Raw genomic sequence first — 20691 nt, 5'->3', positions numbered from 1 at the left:
TGCAGGGATAGAATTCCAAGATGTGATGTAGCCATCAGGTGATGCTCGGAACACGAAGGGATGCAGCCTGGTGGTTCTTTGTTTCTATGGTTACATTCAACTGGAATTGCTGTAACTAGGTCAGACTGGAAGGTGTGAATGAAAACAAAGAAATTTGGAATCAATAATGAGAGATCAGGGAGAAGAATGGTGCTACTATGGAAAGGGAGGAGGGAGAGGAATGTGGGGGGAGGCATTTTAATGTACATTTGTAATTCATATCCATGAAGTCCCACGCAGATGGATTTTTAGCATCATTCATCTTCTAACACTATTCAATAGTCTGTTGTATGAAGAATCAGCTGCAGGGTTGTTATGTCATATATACCTGTGGCAACACCTTTCCTCCCTCTGGCTGCATATCCAGGAAGGAGCAGCCAAATGGAGCCATAGGAACAGAAGAGGCTGTGGCAGCTGGAAGGGGGAGGCAGGACAGATGGAAGAGAGGGAGGGGTTTGCTGCAAAGGGGAAACAAAACTCAGGGTAAGGAAGATGAGGCATCCTCAGCCCAGAAATAAGGAGAAACAGGTTGTGAAAGTGGTTCAAAAGAAGCAACGTGAGTGTGGGGAAGGGGAACTCCCTGGAAGCAGGTTGTAGCCGGGTGGGGGTCAGTCTCTTCTCCAGGTAACAAGGCAGGACAGGAGGAAACAGTCTAAAGTTGCACCAGAGGAGGTTTAGGCTGCATATGAGGGAAAATTGTCAAGGGTTGTCAATCCCTGGAATAGGCTGTCCAGGGCAGTGGTGGAGTCACCTGGAGGGATGACCTGGAAGGATTTAAAGGGCAGGTAGATGTGGCACTTGGGGACATCTTTTCGGTGGTGCCCAGCAACAGGATGAGGAGCAATGGCCATAAACTAAAACACAAGAAGTTTCACCTCAACACGAGGAATAACTTTCCATTGAGGGTGGCAGAGCAGTGGAACAGGCTGCCCAGGGACACTGCGGAATTTCACCCCTGGAAGGATTCAAGCCCCACCTGGACGCCTCCCTGTGTCGCCTACTCCAGGTCACCCTGCCTTGGCAGGGGGGGTTGGACTGGGTAATCTCCAGAGGTCCCTTCCAACCCGAAAACTTCTGTGATTCCGTGACATGGGTTAGACGTGCCCCGGCAGCGCTTGTTGGTCCCAGAGAGTTTCTCCAAACTAAATGATTCTGTGAATCATTCCAGCCTGGACAGCCGAGCACGCCTGTTGCGGGAGCCCGAATTCCCTCCCGTTCCGTGATGTCCATCACCAAATCCCCCATGGTCCCCGCTCCCCTCCTGTCCCCCCGGTCCCTCCGGCCTCGGGGGCGGTCGCACGGCGAGCGCGGCCCAGTGGGCGTGGGGGAATGGCAGAGGAGGAGCCGGGCCGAGCTGAGCTGAGCCCAGCCGAGCCGAGCCCAGCGGGAACGCACCGGAGCCGGGCCATGGAGGGCTCCGAGCCCGGCCGGGGGCTGCGGCGCTTCACCTGGGAGGAGATCGGGCAGCGGAACGGGCGGGGGCCGGCCCCGCAGGAGCGCTGGCTGGTGATCGACAGGAAGGTGTACGACATCAGCCACTTCTGCCGGAGGCACCCGGGAGGCTCCCGGGTCATCAGCCACTACGCCGGGCAGGACGCCACGGTGAGGGGCGAGCGGGGGAGGGGGATCCATCCCCGGCATCCCGGGGCGGGCTGGAGGAGGGATGCGCGGGGGAGGATCACCGGGCGCGGGAACAGCAGCGAGCAGCTCGTGTTTAACACGTTTAAGGAGATACTCTGTTCACACGGACGGTGTGAATTGCCTTCTATGTGCAAAGGAATATACACACCCCGCACTTCTCCTGGGGGACTATTTTTAAAAGGAAACATTTTTAAAGGAATTACGAAAAGGAATTTCTCAAAAGTGTGCGAATAGGGCGACTGCAACCGGGCTTTAATCTGGGGGAAGACCTCTCCCTAATTTTTGCACGCAGAGTCAATAAGACTATTAAATGTCCAGGTGTGGCACAGGCGGGTTTCACAGTGACACTGCTGTGTGTGCGCACGCAGAGTTGTTTGCAAGTGCAGGGACGCACATCCAGCCTCCTGGAACTTTAAAGAACCGAGCACCGTGTTTCCAAGAGATGGCACCAGAGCAAAAATTATTACTGAAGGTCGTATTTCAGTCATCAAAAGAAATGAATCACTCATGCCTGGATGCCAGCAACTGTTGTGAAGCAGAGTAGATGCTGTTTGATCGAGCTGGATGTGGGGTGACTTTGTTCAGTGTGTTTCTTTCCTTTATCTACTTATGTTTTTCACAGAAGAAAGTTAATTTCTCCAAATGTACCTATTTGGACCCAAGGGTGGGGATGGGATGTGAATCTACATCAAGAGCAGTTTTGATGGGCTACGTTTCAATTTTGTCTCTGATCAGAAAGGATGGAACTTCAGATCTTCATGTGAAGATCTCATCAGATAAATATCACTTAAGGCTGAAGATGACATGTGGATTTGCACACTTCACACACACTTCATGAGTTCAGGATGCACATGTGCATTTGCAAAGCCCTATCACTGGAACAGGTTGCCCAGAGAGGTGGTAGATGCCCCATCCCTGGAAGTGTTCAAGACCAGGTTGGATGGGGCTTGGAGCAACCTGGGCTAGTGGAAGATGTTCCTGCCCATGGCAGGGGGGGATAAAATGAGCTTTAAAGGACCCTTCCCACCCAAACATTCTGTGATTCTGTGATCAGAAAAGGGTCAGCACATGGTGTGAGCATGGTTGGATGGTGGGATTGCAGCCAGCTGCATTCCTTAGGTGATATCATCATTGTCACTGCTGGATGCAGTTGAACTGCTGACCACTCAGGAACCCCTGCCAAGTTTTGTTTTCCGACAGTTTTGTCCTGGGATTGAAAAGAACAAGACTCCTCAAAACCAAGAAAAAATGGGAAGTGAAGAAAGAGCACTTTTGGTTTGCTGAATGCCTCTGGAGTGTTCTGATTTCTAGAAGGTACAATCAGCCATCCCTTCACCTCCAGCTGGGATTGCACTGCCAGGTTTTACAGCCCCCATGGAAAGGATTGGTTTAAATGTGTGGTACCATCCTCCTCTGATCTGGCCACGTACTCCTCCCTATTTTCTTTCCCCTTTTGCAAAGAGAAAATGCAAATGTTGGTTCGACTCTCTCTTTCCCTCCTTTATTCAGTAACCCTGAGCAGAGAGGATGCTACAGCTGACCCAGAGCTGGCAACATGAGCCAGTTTTTTAACCCCTTTCCTGACCAGAGATCTTTTAAAAGCACAATTTATTTTAAAAGCACATGATGACCTAGTATAGTGATAAAACAGTACATGGTGAAGGAAGATTACACAGTGACACACAATAAGCAAATATTGTCTCAGAAAAGAGGAAACAAACATCCTTAGGCTGAGGGAAATAAATGTTGGGAGAAAAATGTGGAAAAGGGGATAAATGGGAGATCTTCAGTAGGAATTAGATGTCAAACTGCCCTGTGTGCTCAAGGGATTTGTAATTTAAATGTAGGGATAGAATGTGAGTATAATATAGAATGTGATAACAGTCACTAGTGATTCTTTTCACCTGGTTGCCATGGAGAAGGACATTACATTTAAATTATGAAAGTCATGGATTTCCCTGCCAGGGATCTTTTGAATGGTAAGGCTGGAAAAACGCCTTTTCAGAACCATCCAGACTGAAAATGAGACAGAGAACTGAGCTTCAAATCATAGAATCACAGAATGGTTTGGGCTGGAAGGGCCCTTTGGGACCATCCAGTTCTAAGGCCCTGCCATGGACAGGGACACCTTCCACTAGGTCAGGTTGCTCAATGATCATTTATGGTGTGAAGAAGGCAATAAGATTTGTGGCAGTAAAATCTAGTTGAGCCAGCTCCCTTAGCTGGGTTGCTTTCTGCTGAGTCCAGTATACCACGAAATATGTTTCTTCTTCTGCCTCCTGAATGATTGTTTTTCTCCATCCCGTTCCTGTGTCTGTGTTTCAGGATCCTTTCATCGCTTTTCATCTTGACAAGACACTGGTAAGAAAGTACATGAGCCCACTGCTGATTGGGGAACTGGCACCAGATCAACCCAGCTTTGAGCCCAGCAAGAATGTAAGTGTCTTAAAAATTTGGGATCTGGGTTGAAATTGAGCTATTTAATTTCTATTGCTGGCAGCCAGAATTCCTTGTACATGATATCGTAGTATCTCCTGGAATCACTCTGTTGGCTGAAGTTTCCCCTTCATTCTACGTCATTATTAGTATTTTCTGGTGAAGATTTGTCTCCAGGTGACCCTCAGCTTTTCCCTTTTTCATCCCTGAGGGGGGAAACTCTGCTGCTCTTTAAGTTCCTGAGGCATTTTCTGACCAGCAAATGCTTTTGGGTCTCCCCACAGAAAAAGCTGGTGGAAGATTTCCGTGAGCTCCGTGCAGTGGTTGAGAAAATGGGGCTTCTCAACCCCAACCACACCTTTTTCCTCCTGTATCTCTGCCACATCCTGCTGTTGGATGTTGCAGCTTGGCTCGTCATCTGGTATTTTGGAGCATCCACGCTGCCTTTCCTCTTCTCTGCAGTGCTTTTAGGCACTGTTCAGGTAAGGAGCTGGGGAAAATAATCCCCAAACCCCACATTTGGGTCTTAGGTGCTCATTGCCACAGGAGAAATCATATCATGGACTCCCCAAAATGCTGCTTCTTCCTGGTTTCCACCAAAGGGGCAAAACTTCAGGGCTGCTGTGATAGAGCAGGCTTTGCCCTGCTTTTTCCTCCCCCTATTCCATCAAAGCCCTCCTTATTCCAGCCTCCCTCATACTATGAAAGCCATGCTCCCCTTGTGAGCTCCCCTGTGCCCGAACTCCAAGGCTGTGTGCAGGGGCCAAGCCACGGCGTTCCCATGGGAACTTGCAGGGAGTTAGAGGAGAGGACAGAGCAGCTCTCAAAGCCCCAGCTATTCCTCCTGTGGCCAGCTGATCCCCTTGGAATTACAAGTACTCGGAGGAGGCAGCAGCAAGCTGCTCCTTAAAGGAGACTTTGTTGCTGATTTCAGTGCAGTTTTGTGAGGGAATAAATGCTGTTTCTTGGCATCGTGGCTGTTTTTCTCCCAGGATTTCTTTCCTTCCTCGTGAAAACAGCTATCCAGGACTACAAGTCATTAGGCAAAGTCTGGAGTACGCTGGTTTGTAGTAAAAGAGGAGTGTTTGGATTGAGTCCTGCTAGTGGGAGTGCTCTTGCTATCCAGGGATACCTTGCGAGGAGCGTGGGAGAATAAAGCCCTTTTCAGATGCAGACCCTCCTGACACTTCTTTTTCCCTCAGCTACACTGTTGCTTGTTTTTTTTTTAATTCCAGGCCCAGGCTGGCTGGCTCCAGCATGATTTTGGACACCTCTCAGTCTTTAGCAAGTCCAGGTGGAACCACTGGGTGCACAAGTTCGTGATCGGCCATCTGAAGGTGGGCACTGGGTGCTGGGAGGGGCTGCAAGAGCAGAATGAGGAGAAAGCAAATCCAAGGAGCTGCTGGACAGGGAGGATTAAAGGCAGAGAATACATTTTTAGGGCACTCTCTTCTCATCCCTTCCCACAGGGAGCCCCAGCCAGCTGGTGGAACCACCTCCACTTCCAACACCACGCTAAACCCAACTGCTTCAGGAAGGACCCCGACGTCAACATGCACCCCTTGTTTTTTGCTTTGGGGAAAACACTCTCTGTAGAGGTGAGACCTCATAAAAGCTGAGAGGTTGCAGCAGTGGGATTCAAATTTGGAAAGCTGCAGAGAGCTTGGAGGCTGCAGAGCATTTGGTTCATTGAGCAAGTTTTATATAGTGCTACTTTGCCTTTCACTAATTCCCAGTATTCCTTAGTAGTACCTCAATATTTCAATGCTTCTGAGATCTTTATATCGTTAAAATTTCACTAGAAGTTATTTCTGCTAGAAAATAAGAATGAAATATCTGCCATGATTACAAGTTCATATTTCCCTGCTGAGACACTCGCAGTGGTATGAAGATAAAATGACAAGCTGTTCTCTCTTTACCAAGCTCAGTGTGACTAATTGTAGTGATCTGGGGAATGAAGCAGCAGATGAAAAGCAAGGGCTGTCTGGAACTTTTACAATCACTGATCAAAGAAGCTATTTTGGTGGTCTCAGCCTGACAGTGGGTGTCAGAGTGGCTCCCATCTGGAGTCCAGCTCTATTTCTGGTACAACTCAGGAGATAATTGAATGGCTTTAGCATTTGCTGTTTCTTTAAAAAAATAGTCATATAAATTCAAAATGTCACTTTAAATGCTCTGATTTTCATTGAAATTAAGGGATGGGCTATTGGGAATTAGTTTAGACATGTACAGGGATATAATGGCATTCCTAAGGAAGTCAGTGACATGATCTGTTATGTTTATACAGCAAACACTGAAAAATTAGCAGTCTCAGAGGGAGGATAATCTATTCACTCTCATTCCCATGGACACAGTTTAATGTTTAGGTGCTCATTTATCTGCTTTGAAGACTAATTGCAAATAGGTAGGAGTTGTACACGCTGTCATCTTTATTAATAGTATCATAGGTTATTTTTTGGAGGGGGTTTTTTCCCTGAAAATCCATTTGGCAGCAAACTGTTTTCAGTGCCTCATGTGGGTTTCGATTTAAGCATTTTTAGGCAACTTGTGCCCTCTGTAGGGATGGAGGTTCCTGTGCAGGTCACTGTCAGTTTGCAAGGGAGTGCCCAGCCTCTTGTGCACCCAAAGCAGGGTGAAAACACATCATAGCAGCCACAGACTGAGTAATTTGCTTATTTTAACAGCTTGGTGTGCAAAAGAAGAAATTCATGCCTTACAACCACCAGCACAAGTACTTCTTCATCAGTGAGTAACTCACCCCTCTGCAGTTCTGTGGACAGCAGCCCCTTCCTTTTCCAGCCCATCTCACTGGGATAATTAATGCCTCTACAATCTGTTTTTCCACTCTAGTTGGTCCCCCAGCTCTGGTGCCTCTTTACTTTCAGTGGTACATCTTCTACTTCGCCGTGCAGAGGAAGCAGTGGGTGGTAAGTCAGCTCCAGCACAATTTTGGACAGCAGGGGTGACTTCTCCTTGATTTGTGGATAAATTCCACTGTAAGGAATTACTGGGAGGAACTCTGAGCTGTGTATCTCTGTGGGAATATGATTTGGGCAGTAATGTTTGCTGGGGGAGTGAGGGTACCTTCCACACAGCCTTTGTCTATAAAAGATCCATTGGATAACAAAGGGGTTTTGCAGGAGGACTTGGTGAGACTCTGTTTTGCAAAATGATACATTAAAAATCAAGTAGCTTTCAGAAAGCCTAAAATGGAATCCTCACAGCTCAGTGTGAAGTGAATCAGGGAATGGGTAGTAGATTTTCAGAGTTTTTAGGGAGATGGCTTGTTAGGACTTTGAGGAACAGCGTGGTTTTTAGAGACTTTGGAAAAAATTCAGGAAAAAAAGAAGTTTCTTCTCTGAGATGGGGCTAGAGAGAAGGCATCCTGCTGTTTTATTCCTGCCTGGGAAGCGGGATGGTCAGGAGAAAATGAACATGAGGGGAAGAAGAGATTGCAAGAAATGTGAAGTGGAACAAAAAAGGATGAGATGGAGGTAAACCAGAGCTCGTTATTCTTTTAATTGGCTGGGGTTTTGCTTTTCTCACTGCTTGGTTTCTCTTTAGATCCAGAGGAAAATAGGATGCTTTAGGGCATGTCCTGGCTGGTGTTTGCCCTGTGCTGGGCTCATAAAACCAGGATAATTCCCAAGCACAGGAATGGCTGGTGTCAGGTTGCTTTGTGATGGGGCCAGGGAGGAAGAGTCAATTAATAGAAGGAGGTTTTAAAGGGAGTGATGGTAAATTCAGAAACCAGAAATTCTTCCTTTTAGTGAAGTTTTCTCTGTTCCCTGTACTACAGGACCTGGCCTGGATGTTGTCCTTCTACATCCGATTCTTCCTCACCTATTTGCCCTTCCTGGGGGTGAAGGGTACGCTGGGGCTCCATCTGTTAGTCAGGTATCATTCAATTTATAATTCCAACATTTTCTTTACCCAGTTTTTTACTCAGCTTTTCTTCAGCTTCCTGGTTATCTTTCTCATGGCTCCCTTTCCTAATGCCTTTCAGCAAGACAGAGGTGGTTTTCTGTCTTTTGTGTCTTTAGAAGGTGGAAGGTGTGTGTAAGTCTGATCTGATCAGATGTTTGGGGTTCCTGGTGTTCCTTTTGTCAAGAAAAACACAGCTTGTGTATGTACAAGTGTTTTGTGCTGATTTGTTTTGGTTGGGTGTGAGACCTGCAATGGGTTTTTTATGTGTTTGTGTGCACAGGTTTATAGAGAGTAACTGGTTTGTCTGGGTTACACAAATGAATCACATCCCGATGCACATCGATTATGATAAGAATGTGGACTGGTTCTCTACCCAGGTAAGACCTTGTTGATGGAGATCTGTGACTCTGAGGGGAGAAGTTACACTTCTGGGTGTGTAAAGCCCAAGGGAGATGATCACTGAAGTGGTGGGAACTGAGAGAGGGAAACACAAGCAGCTTGTCCTCACTGTGTGGCGTGATCAGTGCCAGGAAAGAGGTGCAGAAGTGCTTGACACTTCAAATGCTGAGCACAGGAGTCTCAAGAGGAATAATTAAAGATGTTACAATGCCCTTCAGATAGTGGAAGGATGGTCCAGATCTCTTTTGTGCTTTGTTTTATTTTAGTTCTGAAGTCATTACAAATTTTTCTAAATTAGAGAGGTGAAAGTCGGGGTTGTTGTGGCTCATCTCACTGGGGAAGTCAAATCTGTGCTCTTAAGTCCCTGACAATCACATATCTCAGCTTGGCCATCTCTTGTGGACTGGAAAGAACTCTTGGAGTTGCTGTGTTCAGCCAGAATTCCCATGATGATGAGAAACCTGTACCTGCTTGCTGTTGGGTTTGAGAGGGGGCATTCCTAAAATAGCACTTAAAATATTACTTTTTTTTTTCTTTTCCCTCAGCTCCAGGCAACCTGTAATGTTCATCAGTCCTTTTTCAATGACTGGTTCAGTGGACATCTGAACTTCCAAATCGAGCACCAGTGAGTTAAAACATGGGTTGGGAATACCAGGGAGTTTCCAGGAATGCTAGTTACACTAAGGCTGAAGAACCTACAAGGCTGATAGAAAAGATAATATGGGGAAACCTTGTGTTCTTCGTATGGGAATGGAATGGGAACACAGAAGATTTTTGGAGCACCAGTGAGCACCACCATGGCCTCAGATAAGAGGTGCAATGCACAGGGGTGGGAATTATCAGTGGCACAAGAGGGGCATTGCAAAGCACTGATGGCTGTGACACAAATGGAGGTTGGGGCACTCCAAGGGTTAGAAGCACAGAAGAGGGCCAGGAATTCTGTAAGGTGATGACAAATGCCATTGAATCCCACTCTTGTTTTCCTGCAGCCTTTTTCCTACAATGCCAAGACACAACTACTGGAAGGTGGCCCCTCTGGTGAAGTCCCTGTGTGCCAAACATGGCATCGAGTACCAGTGCAAGCCCCTGCTCACGGCCTTTGCAGACATTGTGCAGTAAGTATCCATCCACTGTGTCCCCAAGTGAAGGGTTTTCCAGTGTTATGGAGGGAAAATGGGACAGACAGGCCAGGGGAGGGGTCAGCTTGGCTCACAGAAGAGTAGGTGATATAGATGACTATGAAAAGAATGGGAAAACTGTGCAGCCACGGCACTGGTTTCTGTCACAGCAGACAGAAGGTGTCCGTGGGAATGACCCAATGCAGAGCTCCTTTTCCTTCAGCTCTGAAGTCAGAGGTGCATAGGATGCCAGGTCTGGTACCTCTGTCTCCAGGGAAAAGCGATGTTTCCATAAAGATGAGTTTTAACTGTCATCCATTCTTTGGTTTTTTATTCCTTTCTTCCCCTCCTTGCCCCTAGGTATTTGTTATTCCATCAAAAATTCACACTTGCTCCTTTTATTTTCATTCTAGTTAAGTAATTACATTGTTTGCTTTAACCTTCCAGCTTTTGTCTGATGTAGCCCCACTGGTTTGTTTCTTCTTCCTCTTTTCAATGGGTCTGTAACCAACACTTCCTTGTCTCTGAAGGTCTCTGAGCAACCTGAGCTAAAGATATCCCTGCTCATTGCAGGAGGGTTGGACTAAATGACCTCTAAAGGTCCCTTCCCACCCAAACCATTCTGTGATCTCCTTTGCTTTATCTCTAGGTGGAAATTCTTCCCACAAGGACATTGTATTTCATTTTCTTGTCTCTAAAGAAGTGTGGTTCTCTCTTGGCAGCTCTTTGAAAGATTCAGGGGAACTTTGGCTCGATGCCTACCTGCATAAATAAGCAGCAGTGGATCCCTGCAGAGGAATTCCCCAGCCTTGCTGCCTCCCGTGGTGGTCACCGTGAAGAGGAGGCCAAGCTGGCTAAGCTAGAGGTGGGAGGAGGTGGCACCACTTGATTCCACTGATGAATGTAATTAATTTGATGGATTTTTGTAAAGATGTGCTCTTAATTCTTCTTGTGCTTCTTTCATTCCTCTTTGGTGCTGAGTTATGGGGAAAAGCTGAATGGAGGAAGTTGTTCCACCAAGCTGGGGGCAGCTTTGAGACAGGGAACAGATTCCTTTCCATCTGCTGATACTTCATTTAGGAGGGGAGTTTCTTATCTAACATAGGTTTTTTGGTGTGGCTCTCATTGTGAGTGTAAGAATGCTGAGACAGCACGAAATCAAGGAATGTGGGAGTTAGTGAAATATGGAAGCTCTTGGGAATTGGGTAGGTCTAGTATTTTCAAATACCTGTTTGTAGTTAGTGAGACCCCCAAACCAATTTGTATATATGTGGGTGAGGTGGAGAAGGTGCAGGCAGCAGTACTCTGGGAATAGGACCTAGCTGAGGTAAAGAAACAGGAAAAAAGAGGTGATTCCACATGCCATATTCTGTGGGAATGCTGCCCTCCACGTCTCCTTTGGAAGCCTCTGGGTTATTTGTCCGTTGCTAACATCCCATGGGGAATCTGCAAGTGGTTTCCACAGTGCCAGACTTTGGAGTGTTACAAACCCATTAGTGAAAGTCAGAAGAGATAGGAATATGTCACATCCATACTCAGGATCCCTACAGGGGTGACTAAGGAAGCAAAAGTGTTCAAGGCTGGATTGGAGGGGGCTTGGAGAAACCTGGTCTAGTGGAAGGTGTCCCTGCCCATGGAACAACATGATTTTTAAGGTCCCCTCCCTTCCAAACCATTCTGTGATCATTCTATGAAAAGGGTGATCATAATCAGTCTGTGATCACCTGAAGTTCTGGAGGTTTTTTTTAAACCTCTGTTAAGAGGAGACAACTCCTGACTCCTGGCCCAGGGAGCATGAGGTGTTCCTGTCAGAGCTGCAGACAAATCTAATGAAATTAGGAAAGTGTTAGGGGGTGGGCCACTGTTTAAATGTGTTTAACTTTTCAGTCAGCTGGGTATCCACAGGCTCATATCAGCCAAAACGTTGCTGGTTCTTCCTCTCTTGGATGTTGTGCCTTCCAAACACACCACAAGAAGGGAACATGTGCTGTGGGATTTATTGGAATAGCCTTAGTGCCTTTCCCAGGGTCTTTTCATTTACCACATCAACAATACAGATGCCAAAGCAGGATACAACACCTGCCACATCACTAATGAGGATGCTCCATCACCTTGTTACCCCAGGGATTAGTACCCAGAAGGGATGGGTTGATCTTGAGGAACATGTGGTGCTTTTGCCAACCAACATCCAAGATCAGAATGACTTGTGAAGGAATGGAAGAAATGCATCTTCCCAGACCAAGAGTGTTGTTAAGCACAGGATAAAACTGTAATGGAAATAATAAAATAATCATTAAATACCTGTTGATTAAGACCATAAATAAAATGGACCTTAGTTATTGTTTTACCTTGTTTTTTCCCTGCTCCATTTCTCTCCCTTTTATTAGAACTGTTGATGGAGGAAAGACTAATAATAAAATTCCTTATCTTACCAATTATTGCTGTCACCAGAGTAAAATATGTCTGCACTCTCTAAAACATGGAACAAATCCCCATCCACAGCTGCAGAGAAAGAACTGTCATAAACCTCTTTCTCCAAAATGAGGAGAAAAAGAAAAACAAATCTACTCCTGATTTCTGGAAGCTGCATGACTTTGTATCAGAGGGCTGGAGCCCCTCTGCTCTGGACACAGGCTGGGAGAGTTGGGAGTGTTCAGCCTGGAGAAGAGAAGGCTCTGGGGAGACCTGAGAGCCCCTTCCAGTGCCTAAAGGGGCACCAAGAGAGCTGGAGAGGGACTGGACAAAAAGTGTGGCAAAAGAGGTAAGCAGAAGAAACTCCACTTGTTGCTGAAGTGGGCTGTGAGTGTTCAGCAATATTGAGGCTTCTTGGGTTTGTTTTTGAATGCTCAGAGTCAGAACAATCATTATCTGGATGTTTAATTTTGAAAATAGAGATAGATTTGAGCTACTCTCTGGGCTGGGATGGTCTGGGAGTTGACAGTTTTGAAGAGAATGGTCTCTCTAAGTTCTGCTTTACTGCCTAAGACTTTGGACACTCCTGTGTTTTCTCTGTTACAATAAAGAGGAAACATCCACAAAACAATAAACCAAATGCCTGAATAACCAGGAAAAAGAACACAGATTCAGAGTCCTAAAGGGGAAGAGCGAAAGGGGACCTGAATCAACATAACCAGAACTGAATGTGCTGAGTTTGCCGGAAGATCTCCAGGCTCAAGAAGAGTTTTCCAGAGAGTTCTCCAGGCTCAGGAAGAACACTCCAGGCTCAAGAAGAGTTCTCCAGTTCAAGAGGAGAAATACCTTACATAACAACTTCAGTTTCCGTGAGTACTCTGGATTCCTTACAGTCCACAGTAGCATATTACTCTTAAGCTAATAATACTGACATTTTACAACAATATTCAAATGCAAGTTCAAAACCCCTTTCAGGTTCTCTGGACCTGCACTGAAATACACCTTTTTGGAACAACACTGGCCTCAAATTGGGCATTTAGTGGAAACCCTTTGGCTTCACAGTTCAGCCTTAAAGTGGAACCTGAATGTTGTGGAACAGCCACAGGGTGGCAGTCGGGCATCAGAAGGGAAGGAGGACTCCCCAGGGAATCAGAAGGGAAGGATCAGATGAAGAGACAGACTTTTGGCAAGGGTGTGGAGGACAGGACAAGGGGGAATGGTTTCCCACTGCCAGAGGGCAGGGTTAGATGGGATAATTGGAAGGAATTCTTCCCTGTGAGGGTGGTGAGGCCCTGCCACAGGCTGCCCAGAGAAGCTGTGGCTGCCCCATCCCTGGAAGTGTCCAAGGCCAGGTTGGATGGGACTCTGAGCAACCTGGGCTAGTGGAAGGTGTCCCTGGCCAAGCCAGGGGAGAGGATTTAGTCCCTAAAAACGTTCAAAGAAGAAAAAAATCAATCAGGCACTTGCATGGGGTCTCTTAAAAACAGTAATCAGATGTTCATCAGGCTTCAAAGATTTTCCAGTTAAGTGGAGTGTCCTCAGACAAAGAGGTGGCTCCGACCTGGACTAAATCACTTTCTTCAAATCAGGGAGAGACATTTGCAACAATGGAGTAACTGGACTTACAAAAATGTTCAAACAGTTAAGGGTGAAGGGGTAATTGAAGAGGAAAACACTGTAGTTTTCCCCTTCCCAAGACCCACTCCTTTTGGTTTGTTCATGGGGTGGATTTGCAATCCTTGCCCAGCTTCTGTGTGTGTGTGTTTGCTTCCATTATCCCAAATTCCTGAAGAGGTTAATGGAATTTTCTCCATCTTTAGAAAAGAAACAGAATGGAAGATGATTGTAGATCGATGCAAGATAGATAATGGATGCAGCTGAACCCCTGGAAACAGGAGGATTTGTTGCTTCCCAAGATAGTTCTTTTATAAGGAGTATAAAGGGATTTCTTAACAGGTGAGGTAGTAATGCAACACTACTCATGGGTGGGAGAGGAAGAGGATTGACATGACACTGGAAGAGAGTTCATTGACATGAACTTGGTTTCTCTGTGATTTGCATCTTCTACAGAGACTGGGATTAAGTGTTTGGAAAATGGGGAGGAATTTCCACACAGTTTTGAAACAGCAATAGAAGTAATACAGTGATGACAGTTTATATGAAATGCTGGTTAGAATTATGTTCTTTAGGCAAAAATTCCAAAAGTCTGACTGATCCATAGTAGTCTGCCTTGATTTGGTCTCCAGAACAAACCTGGCTTTTTGATTTTTGCCCACCCCAGGAAACACCTCTCTACATCCTCTGAACCATGGTCACCGTGCCTTGAATGGGAACTTATTGCTGTTAATGCATAAAATGGAGGTTCAGTGTTTGTGCCTATAAAAATAGAATGAAAATTTCTCCACAACACTGGTTTTAAGTTGATTTTTAATATGTCCAGTGCTCAAAAGCCTACTTGATAGCCAAGCATGTGAGCAGGAGCAGAGTCTCATGCTTCCCCTGTTAAAACAGGATGCTCTTAGCAGCATAATTTTTTGTGATAGCAGAATATTTTTTGTGATGCTCTTTCCCTTTTGGATTTCCTTTCTGGGGCTGTTTTTTTCACTGTTTCACCTCTCCTGCCAAGCCTGTCTTTTTTTTCCACTTTCTCTCCCCCTTCTTCTAAGGCTTTGGAGAAGGGAGGTAGGATCAGGTAGGGCCAGTCTAGCAGTCTCATGGGAATATTTTAAGTTGTTCTATGCCTAGGTTAGGTTTAATTTCTTTCAAAGTTATAAATACCTAAAAAATATTCTATGTAGATATGTCTGCTATCAAGATTTAGGGAAGAGATGCAGGAAAAACTAAATCTTCAGGAAAGATCCTTATTGTGAGAGAATGAAATTGTTGGAGCTCCTTGAGCCCAATGAAGGAAGAGGCAGTGACTTGACCATAAAATGAGAAGTTTTATAGCAGACAGTACTTCAATCTGTCAGTGATAAAGAAATAGCAGCTGAAGTGCGAATCAATACCAGTTCAAGCTGTACAGGAGGTGTAAATTCCTAATGCCAAGGTTAATTGCCCAAGAGCAGGGATAGATTATCCACTAAGAGAAATATCAAAATATCAAAATTCAAGAATAATTTAATTTTATAGCAGATGACTCCTTGTAAACTGTAGCAGTTGTTTGCTTTGACTCAGAAAGAGATTAGGGCAGTCCTGTGGGCAGAATTATCCTAATTGGGTCACATCCTGCATAATCCACCTTTTGGGATGCACGAGTGCCTTTAAAACAACCATTTAGCTGCAGACCCAGATAGAAAGATAACTTCTTCTGGCAAGAAGAGATGCCAATGTTCTAACAAGTGAGTCTGAACTCCTCTTCAGGATCATCTCACAATCAGTTGTGAAAAAGAAACAAGATGAAGTAAGAAAAGTTGGATGTTGCCCAAGTAAAATAAAAGGTGAATGAAGATGCTGCCAATGAGCTCAGACTATGCCTTAGTCATTTTGACATTTTTCTCTATTCTCTCTTCTCCCCTCATCCAAGTGGAAGATCAGGAACCTGTGACTTCATTAGAAACTAGAAAGCTAAAATATTTCTGTCTGGAGCAAATATTCCAAATTACCAAAAATAAAGGAATAAATAAAACATAACAGTCTGGATAATGGTCTCTAGATTGCCTAGACAATGTCTGCCTAATAATCATGGAATCATGGAATGATTTGGGTTGGAAGGGACCTTACAAACCATCTTTGTTCCACAACACCTTCCACTAGACCGGGTTGCTCCAAGCACTTTAGAGCCTTGACCACTTCCAAGGATGGTGCAGCCTCAGCTTCTCTGGGCAACCTGTGCCAGAGCCTCCCCACCCTCATTTATTCCCAATATCTAATAGGGCAGGAATGGGGTGTAGCTTCCATGTACTTACTCCAAGCTGGAGAGTTACAAGGATGCTTACAAGCGTTGTAGGTGTTGGCCTGGTGCTTGAGTATTTTCCTTTATCAACCAGACATTCATGTACAGCTCTGGAATATCCTTTGTCCCTTGAAATGATGCTGAAGGCCTGTGAGGCCATGTGAGGATTCTTACATAAACTCCATATAAGGAGTATATAAAATTTATGGGACTTGCATCCCTTGCAAGGAGGGGAGGAACAAACTCACAAGAGCATCTTGGATTGATGAGGAACAATCTGTGAGACAGACTGCGAATAAAAAGAGTAGTGAAAAGGTCATGGAACTGCAATTAGGAACTGCAATAGTGTCAAAGAAAAATTAAACTTCAAAAGGAATTAAAGTAAGTAGCAAAAGCCCCCTCAGCCGTGTAGAGGAAAAATATGACTGATGTCCTTGTGGGCAGGGTAGGATGTAGAAGTTTAAGGATGATGGACATCTCAGAGTCAAAATGCACGGAATATACAGCACAACATGTGTCTGAGGAAGACAGAGGCAGATGATGAAGGCTAGGGAATTGAATTCTGGTCAAATAGACCAGGAGGCAAGTTGTTGCAGGATCCCCGCTGCACATATTGCAGAGGTTGGAAGGGGGCCCAGGACCCATAGGAAGGACAGACAAAGGAAGGTGTTCTGTGTGTAGGCTGTGGGTGTCTTAATCCTTGCTTATGTCACTTTGTTCCTAACTAGTGTTGCACAAGTCAAGAATTAAAACAAACTTTCAAGCAGAGTCACCTTTCCGAGGGTTTTTCCCTCTGTGGATCAGCAGAATATTCAGAAGTGTGTCTGCAAGTAGTGGGAGCTCTGCACTGAGCACAGAAAATGCTATAAAATATAAATGCTAAAAAAGCTATAAAAATGCTACCCAGATGTACAACAGTGGGAAAACAAAATGGGTTTGTTACATTCATTTAGCAATTTGATCTTGAATTATGCTGTGTCTTATTTTTCTTTTTAATAATATATAATGCTACCTGTGCACTTGAGAGAGAGCCTTTTTATCAGCTGTTAAATTTAGAATATACCATTTTAGATCAGCTGAATTTAGATCTTAAAACCACAGAAGAGCCCATGGAGTTCTGGCTTCCATGAATTTGAATGATGCAAAGAGTATATTCATATTTCATATTTAATTGGAATTGCAGGTTAAATAAGAAACACAAACCAGAAAAGTACACGGTGATTGATGAAGAGATTGATATCACCCTTGTTTGAAAAGAATTTGGGGGGTGTAACTACAGCTGGTGTGTGTGAGAGAAGGTCACATCAGAATTACAATAGCAAATCCTGTCAGGCTTTACATCTCATTGTGCAGCATTGCAGCATCTCCTGGGTAGGGACTTCAGGAACTTGCTCAGAAGTACAAAAAAATTACATAATATGCATCTTAATGCAAATTATTGTTCTGTAGGGAGTTTTGGGTGAGAAGGCTTATTACAGAACCTATTTTTAGATGTCATTATAATTAACAAGGTACTCATTTTGGGGTTTTATTGTTCAGTCATAAAATGTAACCCAAAATTGGGAGGGAAAATGTGGTATTTCACAGATGTTTTTTTCTGTTTTGCAAAGGATATAGAGGAAAAAACCCATGTGTTAACTTACTACTGAAATCTGGATTAAGGAATGAAAAAAAATTAATAAATACTTTGAATATCTGAGCAAATTAAACCCCTCAAGGCAGGGAAGAGAAGCAAACATTCATTGCAAACATGACTGTCTATGAAAAACTCCTTGATTTTTCTTCCCATCTCTGAAATTACATGGTATTCCTGTTAAGTAACCCCATCTGAGATACGGGGTTGTGTCTCTTAATGTGGAATATGCTAAAAAAAAAAGAAAACCCAGTCCTTTTCTCCTCCTGACTGATATGGTATCTTCTAATGTTCTCATCAAGCAATTACTGGATTTATCTTTTCTTTCCAAAACAAAATTGTACCGACTGCAAAAGTTTTTGTCTCTTGAAAAGATTGAAGAAATCTCTCCAAATGTAGCCTTGTCCTGAATTACGGATTCCCCATTAAGTTTTGTGCTGGGGATAAAATAATTATAACTATTTCCATTTCCTGGCTGTGTTTGGGAAGAGGCACATCATAGTCACAGAAGAGGGAGTTTTGAATGATAGTCCATGAAATCTGGGAAGAAAAACAGGCTCTATCTACAGGGAGCTGTGTGCTGGCCTGTGCATGGCTGCAGGTGAGTTCCCTGCCATAGACTGGAGCCACTGTAGGGAAGAGCATCCATGAGTTCTCCACAAAGGCAAGATGCTGTCCCATGGCTTCAGCGCAAGGTCCTGCTTTTCCAGCTCTCTCTACTGTTGACAGCTGACTCTGGAGACATGTGCAACCTATAAGTGGCTGTCTCATGTTGAACAACTCTGAGTAGACTGTAAATCTTGTAAAGTAGATGTTCTCCATCCAGCTTTTCCCTGGAGCATCACTTGGTAGGTGCTGTCACAACACGTGTGACAGGCCCCATGAAATACTTCGTTTCTGTAGAAAAGGTGGTCAAAAAACCCTGTAAAAAAATTGGTATCCTATAGGAAAAAATTCCTCAGAGCTTGAAGGAAAAGGAGATTTTCTTAGAAATGAGATCATAAAATTATTAAGGTTGGAAAAGACCTCTAAGATCATCGAGTCCTACCACTTCACAGAATCACAGAACCACTTCCAAGATGCTTTGGGATGTCTCAGTACTAGATTTATTTCTGGACCACATATCTGCAGTGGATTAAGCTGCAAATATTTATGGGGGATAAAAGTGTTGATGCAACAACTCCCAGCTGAGGAGTCACATACTGTCTTTCTGGAAATCTGGGAAATCATGTCAAGTCCCTGGGCAAGGAGTTTCTTAGTCACAAGAGAACAGCTGTGAGCACATGTACCAGCTCCCAGGAGCACACGACACAGATTTTGGCAGGTCTGTGGGTAGTTGTTGCAGAACACTGAGTGTGGTGTAAATTCACTTTGACAGATTTCCCAATAGTTTATCTGAGTGAGCATGGCTGTGGCTTTCACTCTCTGGGCTTTTCCATGCAGCTCTGAAATCTGTTTGGTGACCTGGATAACACAGACAGAGCTTCTGCTTTCAGACTGGGAGGGGATTTAATGTTATGGAATATCAATGGGCATTGCAGGACCCTCTGGATGGGAGCTGATGGAAAATAAATTCAGACATTAAATATTATGCACACTGTTAATTCAGAGAAAAAATATCTTAAAGTTCCCAAACTTAATTCATCTAATTAGCAACAGTCTGGTGGGTACTGGCACCCACAGTGTGTGTTAACAGTGAAATCACAGCGGACTGTGTTTATAAACAGAGACATCCCATATTTGTTCACACCTGGCTCTGTGACCAAAATCAAACCCCTCATTTTTATCTTCTCCTTTTCAGGTAACTGCTGCATTTACAAGCCTGAATACAGGGCCGTGGGAAGGGGGTTTTTTGTACTTTCAGCCAGCTGTGGAGTAACTTGATATTTTCACATGTCTATAAAAACCACATATGTGGAAAATTGCGCAAACTATTGCATATTTTATTTTCAGCACCTCAAGTACTAAACATGATTTAGGTAAGACTCCACACATATACAATAGAACATGAACACATCATTGGCGTGGACACTCTCAACTTTTATTTAGAGCAAGATAAAGAGTTACAAAATGCAATGTGACAGCAGAGTAGAAATTGTTCCTCCCATTCTTTTATCACTGTCTTCTGACGAATACCAACAGTCCCATTTCTCTTTTACTTTGGGTGGTTCCACCATTGCCATATGTCAGGAACTTCTACACAGCTGTTTTGGGCTTGACTTATTAATTCACAAGATGCTACATGATTTAAAGAATTAGAATTGTGTAAGTTAGGATTCTGTGGCAGTCAGAAAACTGCTCGCTCCATGCAGGGCTAAGGGCAAGGCAGGTGTCTGCTCTGTGGAATTTCAGCTGTCTCTATCCAACTGCTTTTGGGCTGTTATTAATTCACTGGGGAACACAAAAACCAAGACTTCATATTTGTCACTGTGTTTGCAGTCTGAGACTGGCACAGAGTAAAAAACTGAGAAGCTTCATTGTCTCTTACAGCACGAATATCCTGTGAGCTCCATTCCAGAGTCACTCAGGGACAAACTCTTGAAAATAAAGTTATTTTACGTAAATCAAATGGTACTTTTCACCTCATGAGAGGGATATCAGATCACCTCTGCTTTGACCAGCTCTTGCCCGGGCCTCCTCCTTGCCATCTGCTTGGGAGACAGGGAAAACAACTCATCCTGCTGAAGTGCCTTTGGCTTTCGGAACTTTCTTTGTCTTTCTTTATCTTTCTGTCCTGCCTGAGGTCTGCAACTTCAGCTGAGTGTTCCCAGTCCTTCTCAGAACTGGGAGCTCACACAATTCCCTCCTTTCTCTGGATCGCAGTGTGTGAATTGTCTGTGAAACTCACTGTCACAAGAGGTAGTTGAGGCCTGGAACTGGTCAGATTTCAGGCAAGGATTGGGCATCACTGTAGGCAATATTTGGGGTTACAGACATAATAAATTCATAAGTGCAAATAAAAAGGGGGAAAACTCATGATTTTTGATTTAACTCAAATCTGTGGGAACAGACTGTACCATATCAGCCTGCTGCTTGTACCTTCCTCAAAAGCACTCAGGGCTCATAATTTTGGACTAAAAAAATCCAACCAGGATAAAAAGAATCCTAAATCTCAAGTAGGGCAGTATTTCCTATATGAGGGCTTAGTTTTTTCTGGGTCTGGGCAAAATTGATGTGGGTGCATAGGAAGC

General features: G+C 44.4%; 1 protein-coding gene across 2 annotated transcripts; it reads left to right on the top strand.

The window, feature by feature from the left end:
* The first annotated feature begins 1353 nt into the window (after positions 1-1353).
* LOC127466203 (acyl-CoA (8-3)-desaturase-like) lies at positions 1354-11995 on the top strand. Of its 2 annotated transcripts, none has more exons than XM_051776804.1 (12): positions 1354-1641; positions 4006-4116; positions 4401-4598; positions 5352-5453; positions 5586-5714; positions 6801-6861; positions 6967-7043; positions 7916-8013; positions 8324-8420; positions 8988-9067; positions 9432-9557; positions 10283-11995. In XM_051776804.1, exons 1-12 carry the CDS (start codon positions 1369-1371, stop codon positions 10332-10334), a joined length of 1404 nt encoding a protein of 467 aa, XP_051632764.1. In that variant the 5' UTR covers positions 1354-1368; the 3' UTR covers positions 10335-11995. The 2 variants fall into 2 exon arrangements, with proteins under 2 accessions (XP_051632764.1, XP_051632765.1); XM_051776805.1 differs by lacking the exon at positions 1354-1641 and adding an exon at positions 1936-2251.
* The last annotated feature ends 8696 nt before the right edge of the window (positions 11996-20691 follow it).

This window comes from Manacus candei, unplaced genomic scaffold (assembly GCF_025592945.1).
Source record: "Manacus candei isolate 608988 ecotype Guabito, Panama unplaced genomic scaffold, ASM2559294v1 h1tg000009l, whole genome shotgun sequence".
Taxonomy (NCBI): Eukaryota; Metazoa; Chordata; class Aves; order Passeriformes; family Pipridae; genus Manacus; species Manacus candei.
Note: the sequence above shows the minus strand (reverse complement) of the source record. Positions and strands in the feature narration are given on the sequence as shown.